At 37.6% G+C, this 21,594-nt stretch overlaps 2 protein-coding genes and 1 non-coding gene across 3 annotated transcripts; all 3 read right to left on the bottom strand.

Moving 5' to 3' along the window:
- Nucleotides 1-2,826: 2,826 nt before the first annotated feature.
- On the bottom strand, nucleotides 2,827-3,792 carry LOC102500383 (olfactory receptor 688). The gene has a single exon (XM_006161968.1). It carries the CDS (start codon nucleotides 3,790-3,792, stop codon nucleotides 2,827-2,829), a length of 966 nt encoding a protein of 321 aa, XP_006162030.1.
- Nucleotides 3,793-9,034: 5,242 nt separating this feature from the next.
- Nucleotides 9,035-9,166, bottom strand: LOC114004667 (small nucleolar RNA SNORA42/SNORA80 family). Its single transcript, XR_003546766.1, has one exon. It is a non-coding gene; the product is annotated as a small nucleolar RNA SNORA42/SNORA80 family (small nucleolar RNA).
- An 11,216-nt stretch (nucleotides 9,167-20,382) lies between these two features.
- Nucleotides 20,383-21,324, bottom strand: LOC102499980 (olfactory receptor 56B4-like). The gene is given in 1 exon segment (XM_014593035.1): nucleotides 20,383-21,324. A coding segment is annotated over 1 exon segment (942 nt).
- Nucleotides 21,325-21,594: the final 270 nt, after the last annotated feature.

The raw sequence follows: 21,594 nt of genomic DNA, 5'->3' as shown, positions 1-21,594 counted from the left end.
AGGCAGAATTATGACCTTGTTCATTGTCTTTATTTGGAGGTTAATTGATTTAAGAACAAGTGGATATTTGCCAAGTTGACAAGAGTGGACTGAGATGGTTAACTTTATGTATCAACTCGACTCAGCCATGAGTGGCCAGACTTTCAGTCAAACTTCATTCTGGGTATGTCTGTAAGGTTGTTTCTGGATGAGATTTACATTTGAATTTATGGACTGAATAAAGTAGATTGTCTTCCCTAACCTTGGATGGGTGGCCTTCACCCTAAGAGTGGAGGGGTTAAATAGAACACAAAGGCTGACCCTTCTGAGAGTAAGAAGGAACTGCTCTTTCCTGATTGCCTTGAACTGGAACATCTCTCCCTTCTTTCCGGCAGAAACTTAGACATTAGCTCTGCTGGTTCTCAGGCCTTCAGAGTTGGACTGGAACCTTCACCAAAGGATGTTCTAGTTCTCAGGTCTTTGGACTTAGACTGGAATTACACTATTGACTCTCATTGGTACTTGGTTTGCTGATTGAAGCTACTGAGATTTCTTGGCCTCCATAAAATGTGTGAACCAATTCTTTATGACCTCTCTTCCCTCTTTTTCTCTTGGGAATCCTAACAGGTATAAACACTATAAACTATATACCTAGAAGATATCTATAGAATACTCCTTCCAACAACAGAATTTTCTCAAGCATACAGGGAACATAGTCCAGGATAGACTATATGCTAGGCCATAAAACAAGACCCAATAAATATAAAAGAACTGAAGTTAAATAAAGTACGGTGTCTGACCACAGTTTCTAGAATGACAGTTTATTTCATTGGGGAACCAAATGGTGGTACAACATTAATACTCCATGCTCTGTGAAATACTTCACTCACATGGGAAGGCGCTGGGTTCACATCTCAAGACCTCCCTGAGTACACTGGGACTACATACCTATAATCTAGGACTAGCTGAGGTTGTGGGGTAGACTGCTCCACCAGGACCCTACTGGAATTTCTCTCTCTTGTGTGTGCACTCATATATGAAATAAAACAGAAGATTGTTTTATTGATTTATATCTTTATTTTTGAATATAGGCATTAGCAGTAATAAAACTTCCCTCTAATCATCACTTTAGCTGTATCCCATAAGTTTTAGTATTCTGTTTTTATTTTCATTGATCTCAAGCTATTTTCTAATTTCTCTGATTTCTATTTTGAACCATTGGTTATTCAGGAGTGTGCTGTTTACTTTTTCTTTTTGTTGGAGAGGTTTTCGCTACAGGGCGTGTGCGCTCGCCAGACAGACAGAGAGAGACATAGAGACAGAAAGTGAGAAATTACCCCCCAGAGGGGATAGCCACACCACAATGCCTTCTCCTCCATTCTCTTCTCGGGATCTTGGGCACGCATGCACATGCGCCCAGTGTGAGTTTAAGCCACCAGGTCCAGGACTCGAACCATGGTCAACTACATGGGAGTCCAGCGACATAGCTATTATACTAACTGCTGTCCCGCTGTTTAATTTTTATATGTCTGTTAATTTTTCGAATTGGAGAAAATCTCAATAGAGCTATAATAAGTAGAAATATCTAATTAATAATAATAACAATAATAATAACTATTCACAAACAAAAGCCCAGAATCAGAAGACTATACTAGGTATTTCTATCAAACACTGAAACAAGAACTGATACCAGTTCTTCACAAATTCATCCAAAAAATAGAAGAGTGAGATCACGTTCCAAATCATTTTATGAGGTCAGTATTATTTGATATCAGACCGAACAAAGGAATCACAAGAAAGGAAAACTATAGAGCAATATCTCTCATGAATTTAGACATAATCCTCAATAAAACACTAGCAAAAATAACCCAGTAAAACATCACAAGCCTATATACCATCCTCAGGTATGATTTAGCTCATAAGTATAACATTGACTTAAAATTTCAAAAATTAATTAATGTAGTGCCATCAATAGAATAAGAAAAAAAAGAACACATTACCATCTCAAGAGGTAGAAGAGCATTTGACAAAATCCAATACACCTTTATTTAAAACCTACTCCCAAACTGGAAATAGAAAAAGAACCTAACTAATATCCAACTTAAAAATGAACAAAAAGTTTGAATGGACAGTTCTCCAAAGAAGATGAACAAATTAATAAGCACATGAAAAGATGCTCAATATCACTAGCCATCAGGGAAATGTAAGTCAAACCCAAAATGAATAACTACTTCCTACCTCCTAGGCTGGTTACAATAAACATAGATAATTGAAAAGAACAGCAAGTAAAAAAAAAGACTTGATGTCAGAATAGTTTTAGACATACAGAGAAGTTGCAAATTCTACCTTGTCCATAGATAATAATGCCCTTGTATCTATCTGACTCAAAGAGAAGATAATTCTACTCTTTCAGTTTTAATGGCCTAAAGTTTTTTACACTCAGCCTTCCATATTTACGGGCACAAGTTAAGCTTCTCTTTCCAAAGTCTGCTATAATGCCATGTGACTGGGCCAGGAGAGTTTTCCAGCATTATCCACATGTCATCCTGAAGTCAATATCTTACACTTGCTGATTTATATTCTGGCTTTAAAGAAAATAAAATGTGATTATATTATTTTTTCCTATGGAAAAACTTCCCTGTTAAATTCTCTCCTCTCACCCCCCCCCCTTATTTTTTCTTGAGAAAGAAAGAAATATGGGGATCAGTCAAAGGCATAACGGTTATGTCGCTGGACTCCCACATGGCTGACAGCAGTTCAAATCTTCAACCCAGTGGTTTGAAACTCACATCCAGTGTGTGCTTTATCCACAACACCATGTATACTATCCTATTATTTAAAGTTGGCTTATTTCCTGGGCACATATTTACTCAAGCTAAACACTCTCTGGAAGCCTGCTCTCAGATCCTGGGTCCTAAGAGCATATACCATGGGGTTAAGGGCAGGGGGCATGACAATATGCAGCACATTGAGGAGAACAGGGATGAGGGGAACCCTTCTTCCTGCCAGATGTGTGACAGATACTACAATAATAGCTGTATAAAAAAAGAGAATCAGGATGAGGTGGGAGCTGCAGGTACTCAGGGCCTTAGATGTTGCTTCAGCAGAGTTCAGTCTCGACACCGAATAAATAATCAAAGCATAGGAAGCAAAGACCAGACCCATGTCACTTCCAACCACAACCCAGACCAAGGCCAGCTGGTAAAACCTGTTAATGGTTATGTCATCACAGGCCAGACTGGAGACCCCTAAGTTAGAGCACAGGCAGTGGTCAATCTCATTCCTGAAGCAGTAGTGTCTTTGGGCAGCCAGTACAGGTACTGGGATGGTCAAGAGGCCATTCCTAAGAACCATGAACACTGTGACTTTGATTACAAAAGCGTCAGTGACTATAGAGGGATACTGGAGGGGGTAACAAATGGCCACATACCTGTCTATTGCCATGCATAGGAAGATGCCTGACTCCATACACATGAAAGAGTGGATGGCATAGATTTGAGCAAAACACTCGTGGAGGCCGATGGCCTTGGCATCAAACCAAAGGATGGCCAGAATCTTAGGCATGATGGTGGTGGCCAGACCAATGTCTACTATGGCCAGGATAGCAAGGAACTGGTACATGGGCTGGTGCAGGGTTGGCTCATGGTGAATGGTGATCATGATGAGGATGTTGGCAGTGAGTGCAAAAAAGTAGAGCAGAGCCAGGGGCAGGGAGAGCCAGTGCTGCCAACTGTGAATGCCTGGGAGCCCCATCAGGATGAACTCAGACACCTGAAACCCTGAGGTGTTGGTTATACTCAGGGCGACTTCCATGTCATCAGATGTCTTGTTCTCAGCATCTGCCTATGGATTGAGGGATAACAGAACAAAACTGTGATTAGTTCAATTGAGGTTCAAAATATGTGGAGAGAAATAAAGTTTATCCACACTAATTTGGTCCATTTTTTATTTTTTTTTGAGAGAGATATTTTTGCTATAGAGAACTTGTGCTCACTGGAGACACATACAGACAATAAATGAGAAATCACCCCCTTTGGGGGGGGGATGACCACACTGCAATCCCTTTTCCTCCATTCTCCTCTTAGGATTTTGGGCACACATGCCCCGTGTGTTTCAAGCCTCCTGATCTAGGACTCCAACCACGGTCGATCGTGTCGGGAGTTCAGTGCCTTAACCACTATGCCACTTGCTGGCCTCTTAGTTCTTTTTTTAAACACAATGTATCCTTGATCTTCTTGTACCCTTAGAAAAGTTCACATGAAATCAGTTGGGCCAAACAAGATTCTAAAATAAACATCATAGTAAAGCAGGAGTGAAGATTTACTAACTTGAAAAAAAATTCTAGGTGGATTTTTATTAAGGGAAACATGGACGGATGTAAAGGCAGGAGACACGAACATTATAAAGAGCCTAATGTTCAGTAAGCAAAGTTAGAGTACAGAGATGTTGTCTCCATGTGTGGAGATCTTTAGAAAGACCATAAGTGGCATAATAGAAACTCACACTGTTTTTCTTTTCAATAGAACCTGTGGTTGGCAAGTGGTTTCTGACACAAACCATCTCATTTAATCTTTACCATTAAGCTGGTGTTATTCACATATAAGAAAAGAGGTTGAATGAGTAGTTTCGATGAGAGTCATAGATTGAAAACACTCATATGTGACTAAACTACAACAAAAAAGTAGTCTTTTGCATTTAATTTCAGGGTTCCCTGCATCAAATTGTAGCCAAATAGGTCAGTACTTTTAGGAATACATTTGATTGCACTATAATTATGAAAATGATGTTAAAGTCATATTTACAGCTATATTTTTAAATGATCAATTTTACTAACAAAAGATGGGAGGAGGGAAAATTACCAGAATACTTCCAAATTTTTATGGGAAATAATATGGTGTTTGTTGAATACATTTAGAATTTTTTTTTTGTGTAAGTCATTTTATGGCTGATTCTTGGCCCTTTAACACTTGGTCATTCTTCATCGTTTGTTTCGTTCATTCTTGAATTATTGTACCAAGTAATTGTACCAAAAAGTGTACGTGGACACTACGGTTTAAAAGTTCTGAGTATTTGAGAATTCTTTTTGTTATCTTTATCCACAAGTAATACTCTGTCTTGTCAAACATTCAGATATCAATATGACCTTTCTCAAATCTCTGCCTTTGCTTCATTTTATGGTATTAAGTGTAAGATAAGGCCCATTCTTACTATCTCTAATAAGAATATATGAATGTGATTTTTATTGATATTAGTAGAATATATTATCCATTAAATTGATAAAGAGAATAAAATAATAGCTGTTTTAGGAAATGAGAAAAAGAAAAATGACTGTAAATCAAAATCCCAACAAAAAAGGTAACAATTTTTACATTAAAAAAATTTAATTTCGGGATCAGCAGTTAGCGTAATGGCTATGTCACTGAACTCCCATGTAGTCAACTGTGGTTTGAGTCCTGCACCCAGTGACTTAAACTCACACTGGTTGCGTGTGCGTGTGTGCCCAAGATCCCGAGAGGAGTATGGAGGAGAAGGGATTGTGGCGTAGCCATCGCCCCTGGGGGTGATTTCTCGCTTTCTGTCTCTCTGTCTTTCTGGTGAGCGCACTGCCCTATAGCAAAAGCTTCTCAAAAAAAAAAAAAATCCAATTTTTAGCATTTTTCTTTGCAATCTTCTTATACAGTTGAAATTTTATGTAAACAGAATGTTAAATCCTGTGCTTTTCTTTCTTAAAGTTTTTGCCAGAGGGTGCATAACACTCATCAGAGAGAGATAGACAGAGAGAGAGAGAGAGAGAGAGAGAGAGAGAGAGAGGAAAGTGAGAAAGCACCCCCATGGAGCATGGTCACGTTGTAATCACTTTTCTTCCATTTTTCTTTCCTTTTGGGATTTTCAGGCATGCTTGCACACTTGCCTGGCATGTTTCTCCAGTCACTGGGTCGTCCAGGACTCAAATTCGTGAGCTGTGTGGGATTCAGTCACTTTAACCACCAGACCATGGTATGGCCCCTATGCTTTTTCTTAATGTAGAACATATACATTTTCCAATTTCCTGGGTAATTCTTTATACACATTTTAACTCTCTCTAAACATTCTCAATGACCACTAAATGTTATACAATGGTTTTATAACATTTTCCCCTAAGTATTGTTTGGTTTCTCTCTCACACACACACAAACACACACACACACACACACACACACACACTACATAAACACAAATACTCAAATTTATGCATAGTTTACCTTTAAAAATTATATTTACATTAATACTGTTTTATTTCCTTTTCTTCTTTTATCTTTAATCTTAAATAGTATTCTTAATAATCTAGAATTTATGGATGGCTTTTCTAGGAATCTGTGAACTTCTTAAAGTTATAGAGAAACAGTTTGCATATATTCACATCATTCTGGGGAGACTATCTATTTAGCATTTATTAAATTTTAAAACATTCCAATATTTAAATAAGAAACTATTTCAGAATATCATTCATTATTCAGTATTTTGACCAATTCTTACTTTCCTATGACTTTTTATTTCAAATAAATAACCTTTTGGTTTTGCAACACAACTTTTTGCCATGAAAGTAATTTTGATGTTAATGAGAAGCAAGTAAATACTCTGATAAACAGAAGAGCTTTTTTTTTAGAATTATTTATTTAATTTTATTTATTCATTCACTTATGTTTTAATTTGAGTGCACGCGCCCTATAGCAAAAACCTCTCCAAAAAAAGAAAAACAAAAAAAAAGAAAAAAAAAAGAAAAAAAAAAAGAAAACAAGCCACCAGGTCCGGGATTCAAATTGTGGTTGGTCACGTGGGAGTGTCCTGCACCTTAACCACCATGCCACCTGCTGGTCCCCCAGAATAGCTTTTATATTTCTCATTAAGTTATTATTATGCCTCCTTTGTTGTTTAATGAATTCTTACACATTTAAAATTCCATTTCTGGGACACTATTGTTTTTATATCTTTCTTATTATTTTGGTATCAATATAAAATGAACTAAAGTTATATTTTATAATAAATTTAATACACAATAGTAATATTTTTCTTTCAAAATTCTTTTAATGTGTTTACTTTCCAAATTAACCTTAGAATTCCTGTGTTGAATCTGAAATAGTATGTTTTTGGTTTGGCTTGTGTTCAATCTGTAGATACACTTAAAAAAATTTTGTCTTTATAGTATCAAATGTTCTCATTCATAAATAAGATCATCTCTGACTTTATTTAAATCTTAAAAAATTCATTAAAATGTTATACTTATTGTTCTTATGATTGCTAGTATTTTGAGATGTTTTTAGTTGGTATACATATATATATATTTTACTGTATTCCAATGTATATTTACAGTATTTAGGAACCACTGGATTAAATTTTTTAGTGACAGTATATTAATTTTTGTTATTTCCTCTTGTGTCATCCAGTTTGCTAAATTTGTGCTATTTTAAAATGTCCTGTGATTAAAAAAAATCAACCAATTTACTTTTGCCAAGAAAGCAGATATCTTGTACTTATTATTTTATATATTGGAATCAGTTTTTATTATTTTGTCTTGCATATCATCCATTTAACTAAAGATTTCATGAACTCATTATTGGTTTTTTTTTTTGAGAGATTTTTATGATAGGGTGTGTGCACTCGCCAGAAAGACAGAGAGAGACAGAGAGACAGAAAGCGAGAAATCACCCCCCAGGGAGGATAGCCATGCTGCAATCCCTTCTCCTCCATTCTTCTCTCGGGATCTTGGGCATGCACGCACACGCGACTGGCATGAGTTTAAGCCGCTGGGTCTGGGACTCGAACCGTGATCGACTACGTGGGAGTCCAGCAACATAGCCATTACGCTAACTGCTGGTCCCGAGCTTTCATGAATTCTTAAAGATTTCCCATTGACACTCTTTTATTAAACTTTTCCCCTAAGTATAACAAAGCATTGCTTGCAAGCAATAATACTCTCCTTACAAATATTGATATTTCTTAATTTTTGTTTCATGTCCTGTTGAAATGTTGGAAATTCATGATTGATGTAAAATAATTATAATGACAAATATTTTTGAGTAGTTGGTTGAGTTTAATTGCCATTCAGCTGGAATTTACATTAAATATGATGTCTTACTTTTCAAGTTACATGTCTTTTATCACATGTAATAAAATAGACTATTGTTTTGTACTCCTTTTTGTTCTGGGTATCTAGGATGTAGAATGTATTCCTGTAGATTACTTACTTTATCATTTATTCACTGACCATCTTAGAGTTCAACCTTAGTTCTCTCCAGTGTCCTGGTCATAGATCTTAGTTTCTCAATGTGAAGAACTGAAGAGAAAGGAAGTACTGAAGGTGAACAATGCAGGAAAGCTGGCCCTGGAAACCAAAGATCAGAAATGAATCAATTTCAGAGATCATTATGGAATTGAGGACCTGGGCCACATCTGTCCTCTCACGTTGCAAGGTGCAGGTCATTGACTGGGTTACTTACATTCCAGGAGGGACTATGAAGAGACCCTCAGGCTGGCAATGTCTTCTCTAGCTGCTTCTATTTTCCTGGGTTCATCTGTCTACATTTGGTCTTCTGCTTTTCATCATAGAGCCCTGTTTTTGCTCGATACTCCTGGAGTTGGGTTTTTATGTCAACTGGACCCCTGAGATGCCTGGTCCTGGTTTGCTGCTCTCTAGCCTCTCCCTCCCTGCTCCCACTCTATTCTGAGCATCCTCTAGGGCCTAATGTTTTTAACACTGCATTGGGAATGGGACCCAAGGGCTCTTTGGGGTTATAAAGTATTTTCTGAGAGTACACATTTAGCCCTGGCCCTAGGTGTAGTTCACCAGTAGACAGCTGTTCACCCCAGGCTCCTCAAGCATTAATCTGGCCATGTGTGATGAATAGTGCTCCCATTACAAGATGGTTCCGAAGTCTCCCTATGTCAAAATATATCATTACTCCATACCCCTCCCAGAGACTACGCCTATCTATTCCCACTTCACAAGCTTTATAAGTCCCCTTTCTCTGTATTTTATGTCCTCTTCTTCACTTCTGAATTTTTTTTTTTCCCATTTCCCTGTGCAACTCTCTTCAGTGCCAGCAGCCCACAGGCAGAGACTAGGCAATGGTTTGGGGCCAGTTTGCTCTAGCATGGGACACTATGAGAGGCCCAGGGGGATGGACCTGCCATAAATCCAAACCCACGCATACTTCTGAATTTTTTTTAATTCACTGCAATTTACTTTTGTGTCAGCATCACACAAAAATTGCTCTTGCTAATGACTTTAATTTCCAAAAATAAAGGATGTATTTTAGAATTTACCTTAGCAGAATCCTCTTTAGTATCTGTCTATGTTGAACAGTTCCATGTTTTAGGACCACTTGTCTATCTCGTCTATAATAATATTATATTGTTAATATTAATTAAACTAGATCAAAAGTTAGATAAAAATAACTTCTATGGTAGAAATGTCAGTCTTCTCTGGGGAATGTTCTCTGTTATAGTTTTCACCAATCAGCCTACCCGAAAGAATGGGTTTAGTCACGGTAATAGAAGAAATAAATGAAAATAACAATATGGTGGGATGGAGTTATAGCCACTCTGTGATTAAAGAATATATTCATGTTGTGGTTTGAAATAAACCTTGAGTGACTGAATAATAAAAGGAAGTGCAGTATGATATTTTATTAGGGAAAGCTTTATTAACTCAGAAAGGGAAAATTTACCAACTGATATGTTGATGCTAATCAGAAAAATACTCTTCTAAATTTAGAGGTGGACTAGAATCTATGAGAAAATGTTGCAATCCCTTTCTGGAGCAGTCTTCTTGGGTTCCTGGTACAAGGGGTCATGAGGCTATTCCAGGGATGCTAGGATGGAAATAAGTATAGAGAGGCAGATGCAATCCACTGACTTCTTTTGAATCTCGAGATTGTTGTGTTTGTCAACAGTGAGAGTAAAAGCCTTAAGGCCATTATGGGCTACTATCTAGATTGATAGAAAACTATAAGGTGGGTTTTATTGGCCTAAGAGGGCCCTTAACAGTTCCTGATCAGGATAGGCAGAAGTCTTCTATTTTAATTTGTATATGCAGTAATCGAAGCAAGTGGTTCAGATGTCATGAGAGATTAGAACAGAAAATATTTAATTTGGATGGTTTGTTTTTATATTCTTATATTGAAGGACCCACATGATTGCTTTATGTTATAAACCCTGAAAATGTAGGGGGTCAATCTATTGCCTGGAGAAATTAGTTGATCTAATAGAAATAGAGGGAATTGGATGCTTCTATAAATGGAGGCAAACAGACTATGTTCCAGTCCAGTGGGTTCTGAGTTGCTTCTGTATTTCAATGCCTAGTAGAAAATTTAATGAAGTCAACCAGAATAGGGTGGGATAACTGGGAATTGAAGACCTTTGAGAATGAGCATTTTGGTCTCTTCATTAGGTGTGGCAGAGGTGGTAGAGATATGGTAGATATCAGTTATATCTTTGTGATCTGTTTTACAGAGATGACAACTATTGTAATTTGGGGTTTTTTTTTTTTTTGCTTTTTTATATGTATACATTTATAATAACCATTTTCTTCCTTTTTTTTTTTCTTTCATTGTTTTACAGAGATGACAACTATTGTAATTTGATTTTTTTTTCTTTTTTATATGTATACATTTATTTCTACATAATAACCATTTTCTTCCTATCTTTTCTTTTTCTTTCACAGAGATTTTTGTTATATGGTGTGTGGGCTTGCTGGACAGACGAGACAGACAGAGACAGAAAGTGAGATATCACCCACCAGGAGAGATGGCCACACTGCATTCCCTTCCCCTTCATTCTCCTCTCAGGATTTTGGGCATGCATGCACATGCACTTGGCATGAGTTTTAAGTTGCTGGGTCTGAGGCTTGAACTGTGGTTGATTACGTGAGAATCCAATCACATAACCATTATGCCACCTGCTGGTCCTGTCTCTTCCTATCTTTTAAAATACTTATTTTTCTTTTGCTTTCTTTATTCATGAGAGAATAGAGATATATGCACCTGGGAATGAGAAAGAGAAAAAGGGGGGGGGAGAGAAAGAGAGAGAGAGAGGAGAGAAAGAAGAGAAGAGATGAGAAGAGAGAGGAGAGAGAAAAGAGAGAAAAAAGAAAAAAAGAGAGAAAGAGAAAGGAGAGTGCTCTGCAGGATTCGGTACAAAGTAATCTTGTTCTTTCAGTGTTCAGTCAGATGGATCCATGGCACTGGTGAATTCACCTGGCATATTTTATGCTGATTGGGCTGGGGATTCAAGCCCCTGTTACCATTTGAGATCCAATTTCCCTTCGCAGTGCATTACCACTTTACCATGGAGCCATCCCTCTCTCCTACTGATTTTCATTTTAATACAAGTTATACAAGTTAAGTTTAAAATTTAGCTTCTAGGCAACTGAATACTTAAAGGTAGCCTGTATTTGAGAAATAATTTATATTTTTAATAATGCATACAATGACTCAGCATTGTCCATCTTGTTCCTTTGGGGAAAGGGTAAGAATTCCTTTACTTTAGAACCAGTAGATGACGTAATAGCTACGTTGCTGGACTTCCATGTAGTTGACCGCGGTTCGTGTCCCAGACCCAGTGGCTTAAACTCACACCAGGCTTGTGTACATGTGTGCGCAAGATCCCAAGAGGAGAATAGAGGAGAAGGGATTGCAGCGTGGCATCCCCTGTGTGTGTGTATGTGTGTGTGTGTGGGGAGTGATTTCTCGCTTTCTGTCTCTCTGTCTCTCTCTGTCTTTCCAGCGAGCACATGTGCCCTCTAGCATAAACCTCTTAAAAAAAAAAAAAGGGAAGAATTCCTTCACTTTTAAGTATCAGATTGTTTTGTTATGTGAGAATTTAAATGTGCATAAAAGGGTGCATATAGAAACTTAAGATACTAGGGTGTTGTAAAGCTAGAAAGAAGGTAAACTGAGTTAAAGTATGTAAAGCAAAGTTTATATAAATATGCACTGCAGCTAGCATGTAGTCCACATAACACATTTAGGTTGCTCTGAATATGCTTACTTAGCTTTTAAAATATTGAAGCTGATTTTAAAGGCAAAAACCAGTAGTGGGAGGGGATGTTGGGGGAGGGTTATTCCAGTTGTTGTTTTGGGGTAATTATCCTTGACTTCCAGGATCAATACCAAGGGTGGCATTGGTCCAAGATTGGAAAGGCAGTCTCTGGATATATGTCCCTATAGACATGGTCCTGATATCAGATCACAGTGGTCTTTATGTAAGGTTGTGGTTCTGGCAAAGACCTTTCTTGTCATGCAAGCACTGGAGAACACCACCTCTCTGACCTTCCCAGCCTAGATTTATTCACAGTTGTCATAAATAATTCCATTTTGATTCCAGTATACATTCAAAGTGAGAATCGTGCTGGTAATTAATTGATTTATTACATCTCAATAACAAATTTATCCTTTATGCCTGATCTATGGAAATGGGTTTGGGCCCTTTAAGTATTAGTCTTACTAACTAGCATGTTGCTAAACTTTGTCATTAGAGGATGCTGGAGAGATATTGCATGAAAAAAGTCTCCCCCCCCAATGGAAGTAAAATTCATGTAATATAAAATTCACATTTTAGCCATTTAAAAGTATTGATTAAGTGGATTCCAATATATTTACAGGCTTGTGCAAACAAAGCCTCTAATTCCAGAATGCTTTTATCACCTCTAAAAGAAACTTTATTAAGCAATCATTCCTCATTTCCTCTTTCCCCAACCCCTGAAATCTGCATTCTGTGTGTATGGGTTTGCATATTTGGACATTTGTTATAAGTGGAACCATACAAATATGTCCTTTTCTTCCTTGCTCTTTCACTTAGCAATGTTTTCAAGGTTCATCTGTGTTATAATATATGTCACTCCTTTTTCTAGCTGAATAAAAAAGCAATTATATGAACATAAAAAATTTTGTTTATTCATCAGTTGAACATTTGGGTTGTTTTAATTTTTTTTGCTATGGTAAATAACACTTATATAAACCTTTATTTGTAAATGTTTTTGTGGCATATACTTCCAGTTCTTTTGGGTATATACCTAGGGTTGGAATTACCAGCTCATATGATCATGCTATGCTAAATTATTTCAGAAATTGTCATGTTTCTAGTAGTAGCTGCACACTTTCCAGTCCACCTGCAGTGTGTGAGGGTTTTTGTTTCTCTACATCTTCACCAACACTTATGGGTGTCTGTTTTATTATAGCTGTCCTAGTGGATATGATGTGGTATGTTATTGTGATTTTTAAAAATAGATCACAAATTAGTTTATTTTTAATGCCCATCATGCCAGGAATTTATAGGGAATAGGATCCAGTAGCTCAGGCTCCTTTCCATTGGTTCTCACAAAGTGCTTCTCTGGGTGGAGCAGGCTGGCGCTTCAGTTGAACCCAGGTACCTTTCTCTTTGGCTTCCTTCTTTTTCTGGTCATTTTCCTTCACACGTTTTAGGAAGCTATCTCTGCTCTTAGAATGCTTAATATGCTCAATATCCACATTCATTCTCTTGGCAAGAATCTTGCACTTAACTTATTTGTTTACAACAAGGCCAACAGCATGCTGGGTAACATTGCAGACTCTTCCAGTTTTGCCATGGTTACATTTGTGGGGCATTTTTTTTTTGAACAGTACCCATTCTCTTAATGTCTACAATATCACCTTTCTTGTAGATTCGCATGTATGTTGCCAAAGGAACAACTCCGTGTTTTGTAAAAGGCCTAGAGAACATATATCAGCTAGAGAACGTTTATTGGGTGCCTCTCCTCTTTTCCCTTGTGTTCGTCATTTTGGTTAATTACTGGAAGATGGAGGTTCCGGCCAAAAGGAGGTATGTTATTGTGATTTTGATTGATATTTTCCTGATGACTAATTTTTGTTGGGCATCTTTCCATGTGCTTATTGGACAAGGGCATGTATTCGTTGGAGAAAAGTTTCTCATTTCTTTTGTCCATTGTAAATTGGGCATATTTATTTATTTGGGTTGGTTCTTTTTCCATTGAGCCAAAATACACACACACTTCCCTTGAAAACAACATTTGTTGAGATTTCTTTTCTTTTCTTTTTTTTTTTTTTTCTGGTTCATTTTAGTTCTTTGTCAGAGGCTTCTGGAAGCTCACTGAAAGTATCCTCTTCCTTAGGCATCTATCTCTTCTCTAGTTTCAGTGGCTGCTTCTTTTTCCTGATAGCCTTATATTCTTTAGTGTTCTTTGTGCCTACTGGCTAACCCCTTGATGCTCAATCCCTTGTTAGAATTAATAATTATTTGTATCAACTTTTTCCTGTTCAAATGATTATGTAATTTTTCTCTCCTGATTGGACCCAGGATGATGTATTGGAGGAATGAAACATACTTGAAATTGCTATAAACAATGAACTTAGTAAAGCTTCTCAGTCAAAAATAAATTTTGTTAGTATAATTGTGAGCTGTACAAGCCCTAAAATATTTCTGAACTAGAAATGACACATGTTAAAAAAATCAGTTATGGCTCAGAACTAAAATTTCAAACTGTGAAATTCAGTGTTCTAGTTATCTATGTTTTTTTTTTTTTAAGAGAGATTTTTTCTATATTTTTTTAAGAGAGATTTTTACTATAAGGCATGTGTGCTTGCCAGAGAGAGAGAGAGACAAACAGAAAGCAAGAAATCACCCCCTCCCCAGAAGGGATGGTCACGCCCAATCCCTTCTCCTCCATTCTCTTCTTGGGATTCTGGGCACACACACATAGACCTGGTGTGAGTTTTAAGCCTCTGGGTCTAGGACTTGAACCATGGTCAGCCATGTGGAAGTCCAGTGACATAACCTTTAGATGGCATCATGGTTACATTGCTGGGCTCCCATGTAGTCGACCACATTCAAATCCTGGACCTGGAGACTTAAAACTCATGCCAGGTGTGTGTGTATGCATGCCCAAGATCCTGAGAGGAGAAAGGAGGAGAAGGGCTTGTGGTATGGCCATCCCTACTGAGGGGTGATTTCTCACTTTCTGTCTCCCTGTCTTCCTCTTGTCTCTCCAGTGAGTGCACATGCCCTATAACAAAAATCTCTCTAAAAAAAAGAGAAAGGCCTCTAACAAGAACAATCTGACCAGATGCTGAGTCATAGGGAGATCTAATTAAGGACTGGTCAGAAGAGAAACCAGAAATGGGTATTTGAAAGAATCAGGTTAATTACTAAAGGGAAAATGATTGCTGGTGATTGATTGTAGTGAGGGGTAATTTGCATGTGCTTGTATGTTGTACCTATAAATGCCAAGGACATATTGAGCTTTTCAAGACAATTTGATGATTGACTCCTTGTAACTGGTTATAAAATAAACTCCCGTCACTAGACTCTGCCTCTCCTTTCATTGACTGAGAAGCAGCAGCTGGACTTGGTTTAGCCAGTAACACCTTTGGGATTTTGGTCACACACGCATATGTGCCCAGTGAGTTTTTAAGCTGCCAGGTCTGGGACTCAAAGTGGTTAATTATGTGAGATCTGGTTATCTTAACCACCAGGCTGTGGTGCCGGCCCTACGATTTGGGTATTTAAAAAGTTATATCCATTTATTTCTTCTATAACAGAGGAAGTGAGAGAGACAAAAAGAAGCATCCTCCAACCTCTCCGCAGTCTCAGAGTTCAGGGAGGTATCTGGAAGTGAACCAAGGACCTATCCCCATGTGGGTCTAGTTGTGTTACTGCTGCAGCATGCCTGGTGTGAATTTAGGCAAATTGATAAAAATGCATGCATTTGATTGTTTTCATAAAGCTATGAATGCAACAATGTGTGGGTAGATTTGCTTAGAAAACTTCCAAATCAATTATTTGAGGATTTGGGAAGATCTGTAAAAGAGGATAATCCAGCAACAGTCAGGAGTAGAAAAACAAACAAAACAAAACAAAAACAATCCACCAAAACATAATACAAATAAGAAAGATGGCAGGGAAAAAAAACAAACATAAGAACTTTGATAAATGTGAATGAACTAAATCCTCCTAGTTAAGAATAAATTATCTGGGGCCAGTATGTGGCATGGTGGTTAAGGTGCCAGACTCCAACATGGCTGAATGCAGTTTGATTCCTGGACCTGGTGGCTTGCTTTCTCACTTATTTTCCCCTCCTCCTCTCTCTCTGTCTCTCACTGGTGAGCTCATATACCCTGGAGTGAATTAAAAAAAAATAATAATAGTAAGGAAAAAAATAAATTTTTCATTTTGCTTAGAGCATTAGGACCTACCTGGTGTTGTTTTCAAAAGTCAAACCAAAATTTAAATTTTAACGAGATATGGAAATAGAAGAATTTATTTAAATAAAAGTAAAAAATGGGAATAAAAATCAAATGGTGTGATATTATTCAATGACATAAAATAAACCATGAGCACATATGGGCAAAGAGGAATAGTTCAAAAAATAAAGCAGAATATGTAATCCTTTCTTATACTCATGATGCATGGGCAAGAGAGAATAAGTAATTATACAGTTCTTTCTGTTGTGTCAGAATCTTTGCTGAGACTTGAAGATGGATGTTAGGTGTCCATATATTTTCAAAAGAAGTGAGAAATACTTCTCAGCAGAAGTTATTGAGAGTGGTCTCAGCAATCTGAGCTGTTAATACAGAAAAGAATAAATATGTATATGAATGAAAATTTAAAGGAGGATTATAAATGACTCGTTATCACCATTTACCAGTGTCCTCCAAACTGCGTGAGACTCAGTGTTGCCGTTTATCGGTGAATTCATTTAACTTCATTCAACTTGAGCCCTTTTTATTTTGTAGAAAAAGATTAGTAGTAATGCTTCCTAACCAAGAAGGCTGCTATTAAGATGACATAAAATTAATTTATCCATTTTGGAAAAGCGCTATGCAATCTGTTAAAGGCTCTGCAGGGTTGATATTATGACCCTGATACTTCAAGGTAGAAACAGCAGGAGGCTGGGTAAAGCTGAAGTCCATTTCTGCAAATTCTGCTCTCTTACCTCTTCTTATTGCATGATTGCTTCAATCTGAATTGGTGGCCACTGTCCAGGAAAGGTGTTCCGAACCGACCTCTCCTTACCTCTTCTTATTGCATGATTGCTTCAATCTGAATTGGTGGCCACTGTCCAGGAAAGGTGAAACGACCTCTCCCTTTGGAGGAAATTGAAAGCACTTCTTGGTTCAAGTCCTCAAGGTGGATTCATGCAAACTTCCTGTGGTCATTGTTCAAACCATGCTCCAGGATGTTTTCTTTGACACACAGGATTCAGCAGTTCCTGTTTGCTCCATGAATCATTGCATCAGGAATAAAACATTTATTTAGCTCCAATTGTGTGCAGAGTTAGAATTAGGGTCAGAGAAGGTACAAAATGAATACGTGCGAATGTTTCTGTACTAAAAATATCTGCATTTTATTTAGATGAACAAACAGTAAGATCTGATTTAGGCTTCTGAAGTTGGCTACATGGAACTACTTTTCTCTGACATTTCTCAGACTCTTTCTTTCTTTCATAGCAAGGAATCTTCTACCACATAGTTAGATCAATATTTCCTTGTATATGTCTATATTTCAAGATTTTTTTTTACCTCTTTTGATGGTCACAGCATATTATGACTTAGCTCAGTAAAATACTGTTATTACTACATTTAATCTGAAAAATCGAAGCCTAGGGAGATTCCGTAAGTTGTTTATGTTCACATAGAAATTCTTGGAGAACAAGCAAAATGAGAAATAGTGATTGTTTAAAAAAATAATTGGAATCATAATAATAAGGATCAGGAAAAACAATGAAAAGATATTGGATGATGTAATGGGGATTTTAATGTCTCTGTATTGACTGATATGCATGGTATTCCTTCTGGAAAAAGAAATGTAATACACTGTAAAGTTATATGTGATTCAATGTAGTATAAACACGATTATGATGATAATAAACAAATAGATAAAGAAAGAAATTCTGGGAGGGAGTAAGACTAAGAAGGAGATCAGTGCTATGGTTATTTAATGAAACTTCCAAGGCTTGAACCCCAGCCTTCCCTCTAAAAAACTGCAAAAAGGACCAAGTTCTTAATGATCAGTGCCCTAGTTCGTTTAGTTGTAATTTGGGAATAATATAGTATTTGTCTCACAGGGTTGTTGGGAAGACCTAGTCATATTATTTTGTATTTATGTAGCCTATCCAAATTTCTAGCCTATATGAAGTACTTAACATGCATAATTCATGAATTCCTTAATTATTATTGATATTTTCTGTTACAGAATCTTTTCTTTGCATGTTTTTTAAGTTTATTTCATTTACTTCTTTCTTTGAAGAGAGACAGAGACAGAGAGAGATAGAGAGATCTAGAGATAGGTGCCCCAACAGAGTCCTTGGACTGTGACCCCAGTCTCAACCAGTCTGGATGCTAGCATTTGTGTGCTCATGTACACTTGACGCCTTTCCCATGAACACAGGGCAACCGTACTACTGCCTGGCCCCTCTTTGCCACATTTTAATAAACATTATTAATTTTTGTTTTTATAAATATTACATGTGGAAATCACATAAATGCAATAGTTAAAGTAAATCCATATACTTTTTTTTTTTTTTTAGATTTTTTTGTCATAGGGTACATACACTTGCCAGAGAAAGAGAGACAGAGAAAATGAGAAATCACTGCCTAGGTATGATGACCACTCCACAATCCCTTCTTCATTCTCCTCTTGGTATTTTGGGCATGCATGCACATACACCTGGCATGATTTTTCAAGCTGTCAAGTCCAGGACTTGAACTGTAGTAAGGCATGTGGGAATTCAGCATCTTAACCACCATGCCACCTGTTGGCTTGTCAAAAATGTTATTTTTAAAGACTTCGTTTTCTATCTTAAGTGATATGAAATGAAATATTTTAGAAATAATCTCTTGCTTAAACATAGTCTACTTCTTTTGGATATGTTTTCTGAAAATAGGTTTACTGCATAAAATAAATGGAGTATTTATGAACATTTTGATAAACTTAGCCATATTGCTTTAGGCTAATGTATGTTTAGGCTAATTTCTAGTCCCACCAGCTTTGTGTATATGTCAATCTCCAGGTGGCATCAATAGTCAGAGATGCTTCATTTTATTTTTACTTACTTTCTAGATAATAGAAAGTTTACCATACTGTGTTCCTGTCCTAGCCTACCAGCCTGTCAAGATCACAGGCACCCCTAGCAAGACCAGGTCTACCCAGGATCTGAACCCGAGCTTCCCATGTGGTCCAATTCCACCCAATGGTGCCCTATGACCTGTGCTACCATGTTTGAGCCTCATTGTAATTTTTAAGAATTTATTAATTTATTGTAATTTATAGTTTATACATAATCATTACACGTCTTTGTAGAGTACAGAATGGTTTTTTAAAAAACAAGTATACACTATAATAAACAAATCAAGGATATTAACATATTTACCACCTACAACATTTAACATTATGTTATGTTGTAAACATTTGGAACCCGTACCACTGGTTATTCTGGAAGTATGTATGTACTGAATTATCTTATGTTTTTTACTATAAGATAGAGTTTTAAAGAAAAACAAATTGATTGAAAACCAGACAACGAAAAACCTCAAAGTAGTGAAGATGGATTTTTAAAAACAAAGATAATCTTAACATAGTCTCTTCCATGTAGAGGACTGTGGAAGATAGGGGTATAATCTCAAAAGATTATACCTCTGGTCTAGTTAGAGACAGGTAAAATTGTACATAAAACAGCTCTTTAGGAAGAGATAGAAAGGGAAAACTTTTACTCACTCATTGTGAGTTTTTGTAAGACCTTAATACTACTGTGCATAAGGAAATAAGTCCTCAAAAAAAGCAAAAACAGGGGGACCAGCAGTTAGTGTAATGGCTATGTCGCTAGACTCCCACATAGTCAACTGCGGTTCGAGTCCCAGACCCAGTGGCTTAAACTCATGCCGACTGTGTGTGCTTGCGTGCCCAAGATCCCGAGATGAGAATGGAGAAGGGATTGCGTCATGGCCATTCCCCCTGGGGGGTGATTTCTTGCTTTCTATCTCTATGTCTCTCTCTGTCTGTCTGGCAAGCGCATACGCCCTGTAGCAAAAACCTCTCCAAAAAAAAAAAGCAAAAACAAAACAAAATTGGAAAGACGTTTAAAAGCAAAGACATGGTAAAGTCAGTGGTTTGGGAAATTTATAGGCTCTACAACATTGTTGATTTTAGCCTTCAAATTCATTCCAAAGAAAGATTTAGCTACTTGTGACATTGTAATTTTATTATGCATATTTTGATTAGTAAGGGCTAGTGGTATTAATATTTTTATTGCTCTTTTTTTTTCTTACTTTTGAGTGTGAAAAACAGATCACATCCAGGTTGACTGAGAGCTAAAACCACTGTTTTTTCTTAAAATCTCAATGGTTTCCTTAAGATGGAGTTATGTGGTGTTTCTCAGCCAAGCAGCCTCTGAAAGCCCAGTCTGAGCTCGTTCATTCTGAACGCATAGACCATGGGGTTGAGGGCAGGGGGGATGACATTGTGCAGCACGTTGAGGAGCACAGGGATCAGGGGAACCTTTTTCTCTGCAAGGTGTGTGACAGACAGCACAATGATCCCTGTGTAGAAGAAGAGGATGAGGATGAGATGGGAGCTGCAGGTGCGCAGAGCCTTGGACATGGCTTCTGCTGAGCTCAGTCTCAGCACAGAGCGCAGGATTAGGGCATAGGAAGAAAATACAAGAACCATGTCACTCCCAATCAGGATCCATGCTAAGAAGAGTTGGTAAAATTTGTTCACAGTGATGTCATCACAGGCCAGACTGATAACCCCCAAGTTGGAGCAGAGGCAGTGGTCAATCTCATTCCTGGAGCAGTAGTGTCTCTGGGAAGCCAGTACGGGCACTGGGATTGTTACCAAACCATTTCTCAGTACCATGAATACTGTGGTTTTGACCATGAAAGTATCCGTGACTATGGAGGGATATTGAAGACGGTGACAGATGGCTATGTATCAGTCTATTGCCATACAGAGGAAAATGCCTGACTCCATGAAGAAGAACCAGTGGATGGCATACATCTGAGCAAAACACTCAGGGACGCGTATGGCCCTGTCATCAAACCAGAAGATGGCCAGAATCTTGGGCATGATGGTGGTGGCCAGACTAATGTCCACTAAGGCCAGGATAGCAAGGAACTGGTACATGGGCTGGTGCAGGGTTGGCTCACGGTGGATGGTGGTCATGATGAGGATGTTGGCACCAAGGGCTAAGAGGTAGAGCAGAGCCAGGGGCAGGGAGAGCCAGTGCTGCCAGCTGTGAATGCCTGGGAGCCCCATCAGGATGAACTCAGACACTTGAAACCCTGAGGTGTTGGTTATACTCAGGTTGACTTCCATATCACAAGATATATTCTTTTCAGCTTCTGCCTGTGAATTGAGGGGAACAGAATATAGCTTTGGCTAGTTTAGCTGAGGTTCAAAGTTTGTGTAGAGGAATAAGGCCAACCCACACTAACTTGGTCCTTTGTAGCATAATATATTTCAACCCTCCTGAAATTCTTGGAAAAATTCAGTTAGGAATAGAACATCTACAATAGATTCAATGGTAAAGATGTTAGTGAGAAAGGAGTGAAGATTTACTGCCTACTTTCTCTGGCTTTTTCTAAT

This window comes from Tupaia chinensis, unplaced genomic scaffold (assembly GCF_000334495.1).
Source record: "Tupaia chinensis unplaced genomic scaffold, TupChi_1.0 Scaffold139491_1, whole genome shotgun sequence".
Lineage (NCBI taxonomy): Eukaryota > Metazoa > Chordata > Mammalia > Scandentia > Tupaiidae > Tupaia > Tupaia belangeri.
The sequence above is the reverse complement of the archived record's forward strand: the minus strand, read 5'-3'. Positions and strand labels throughout refer to the sequence as shown.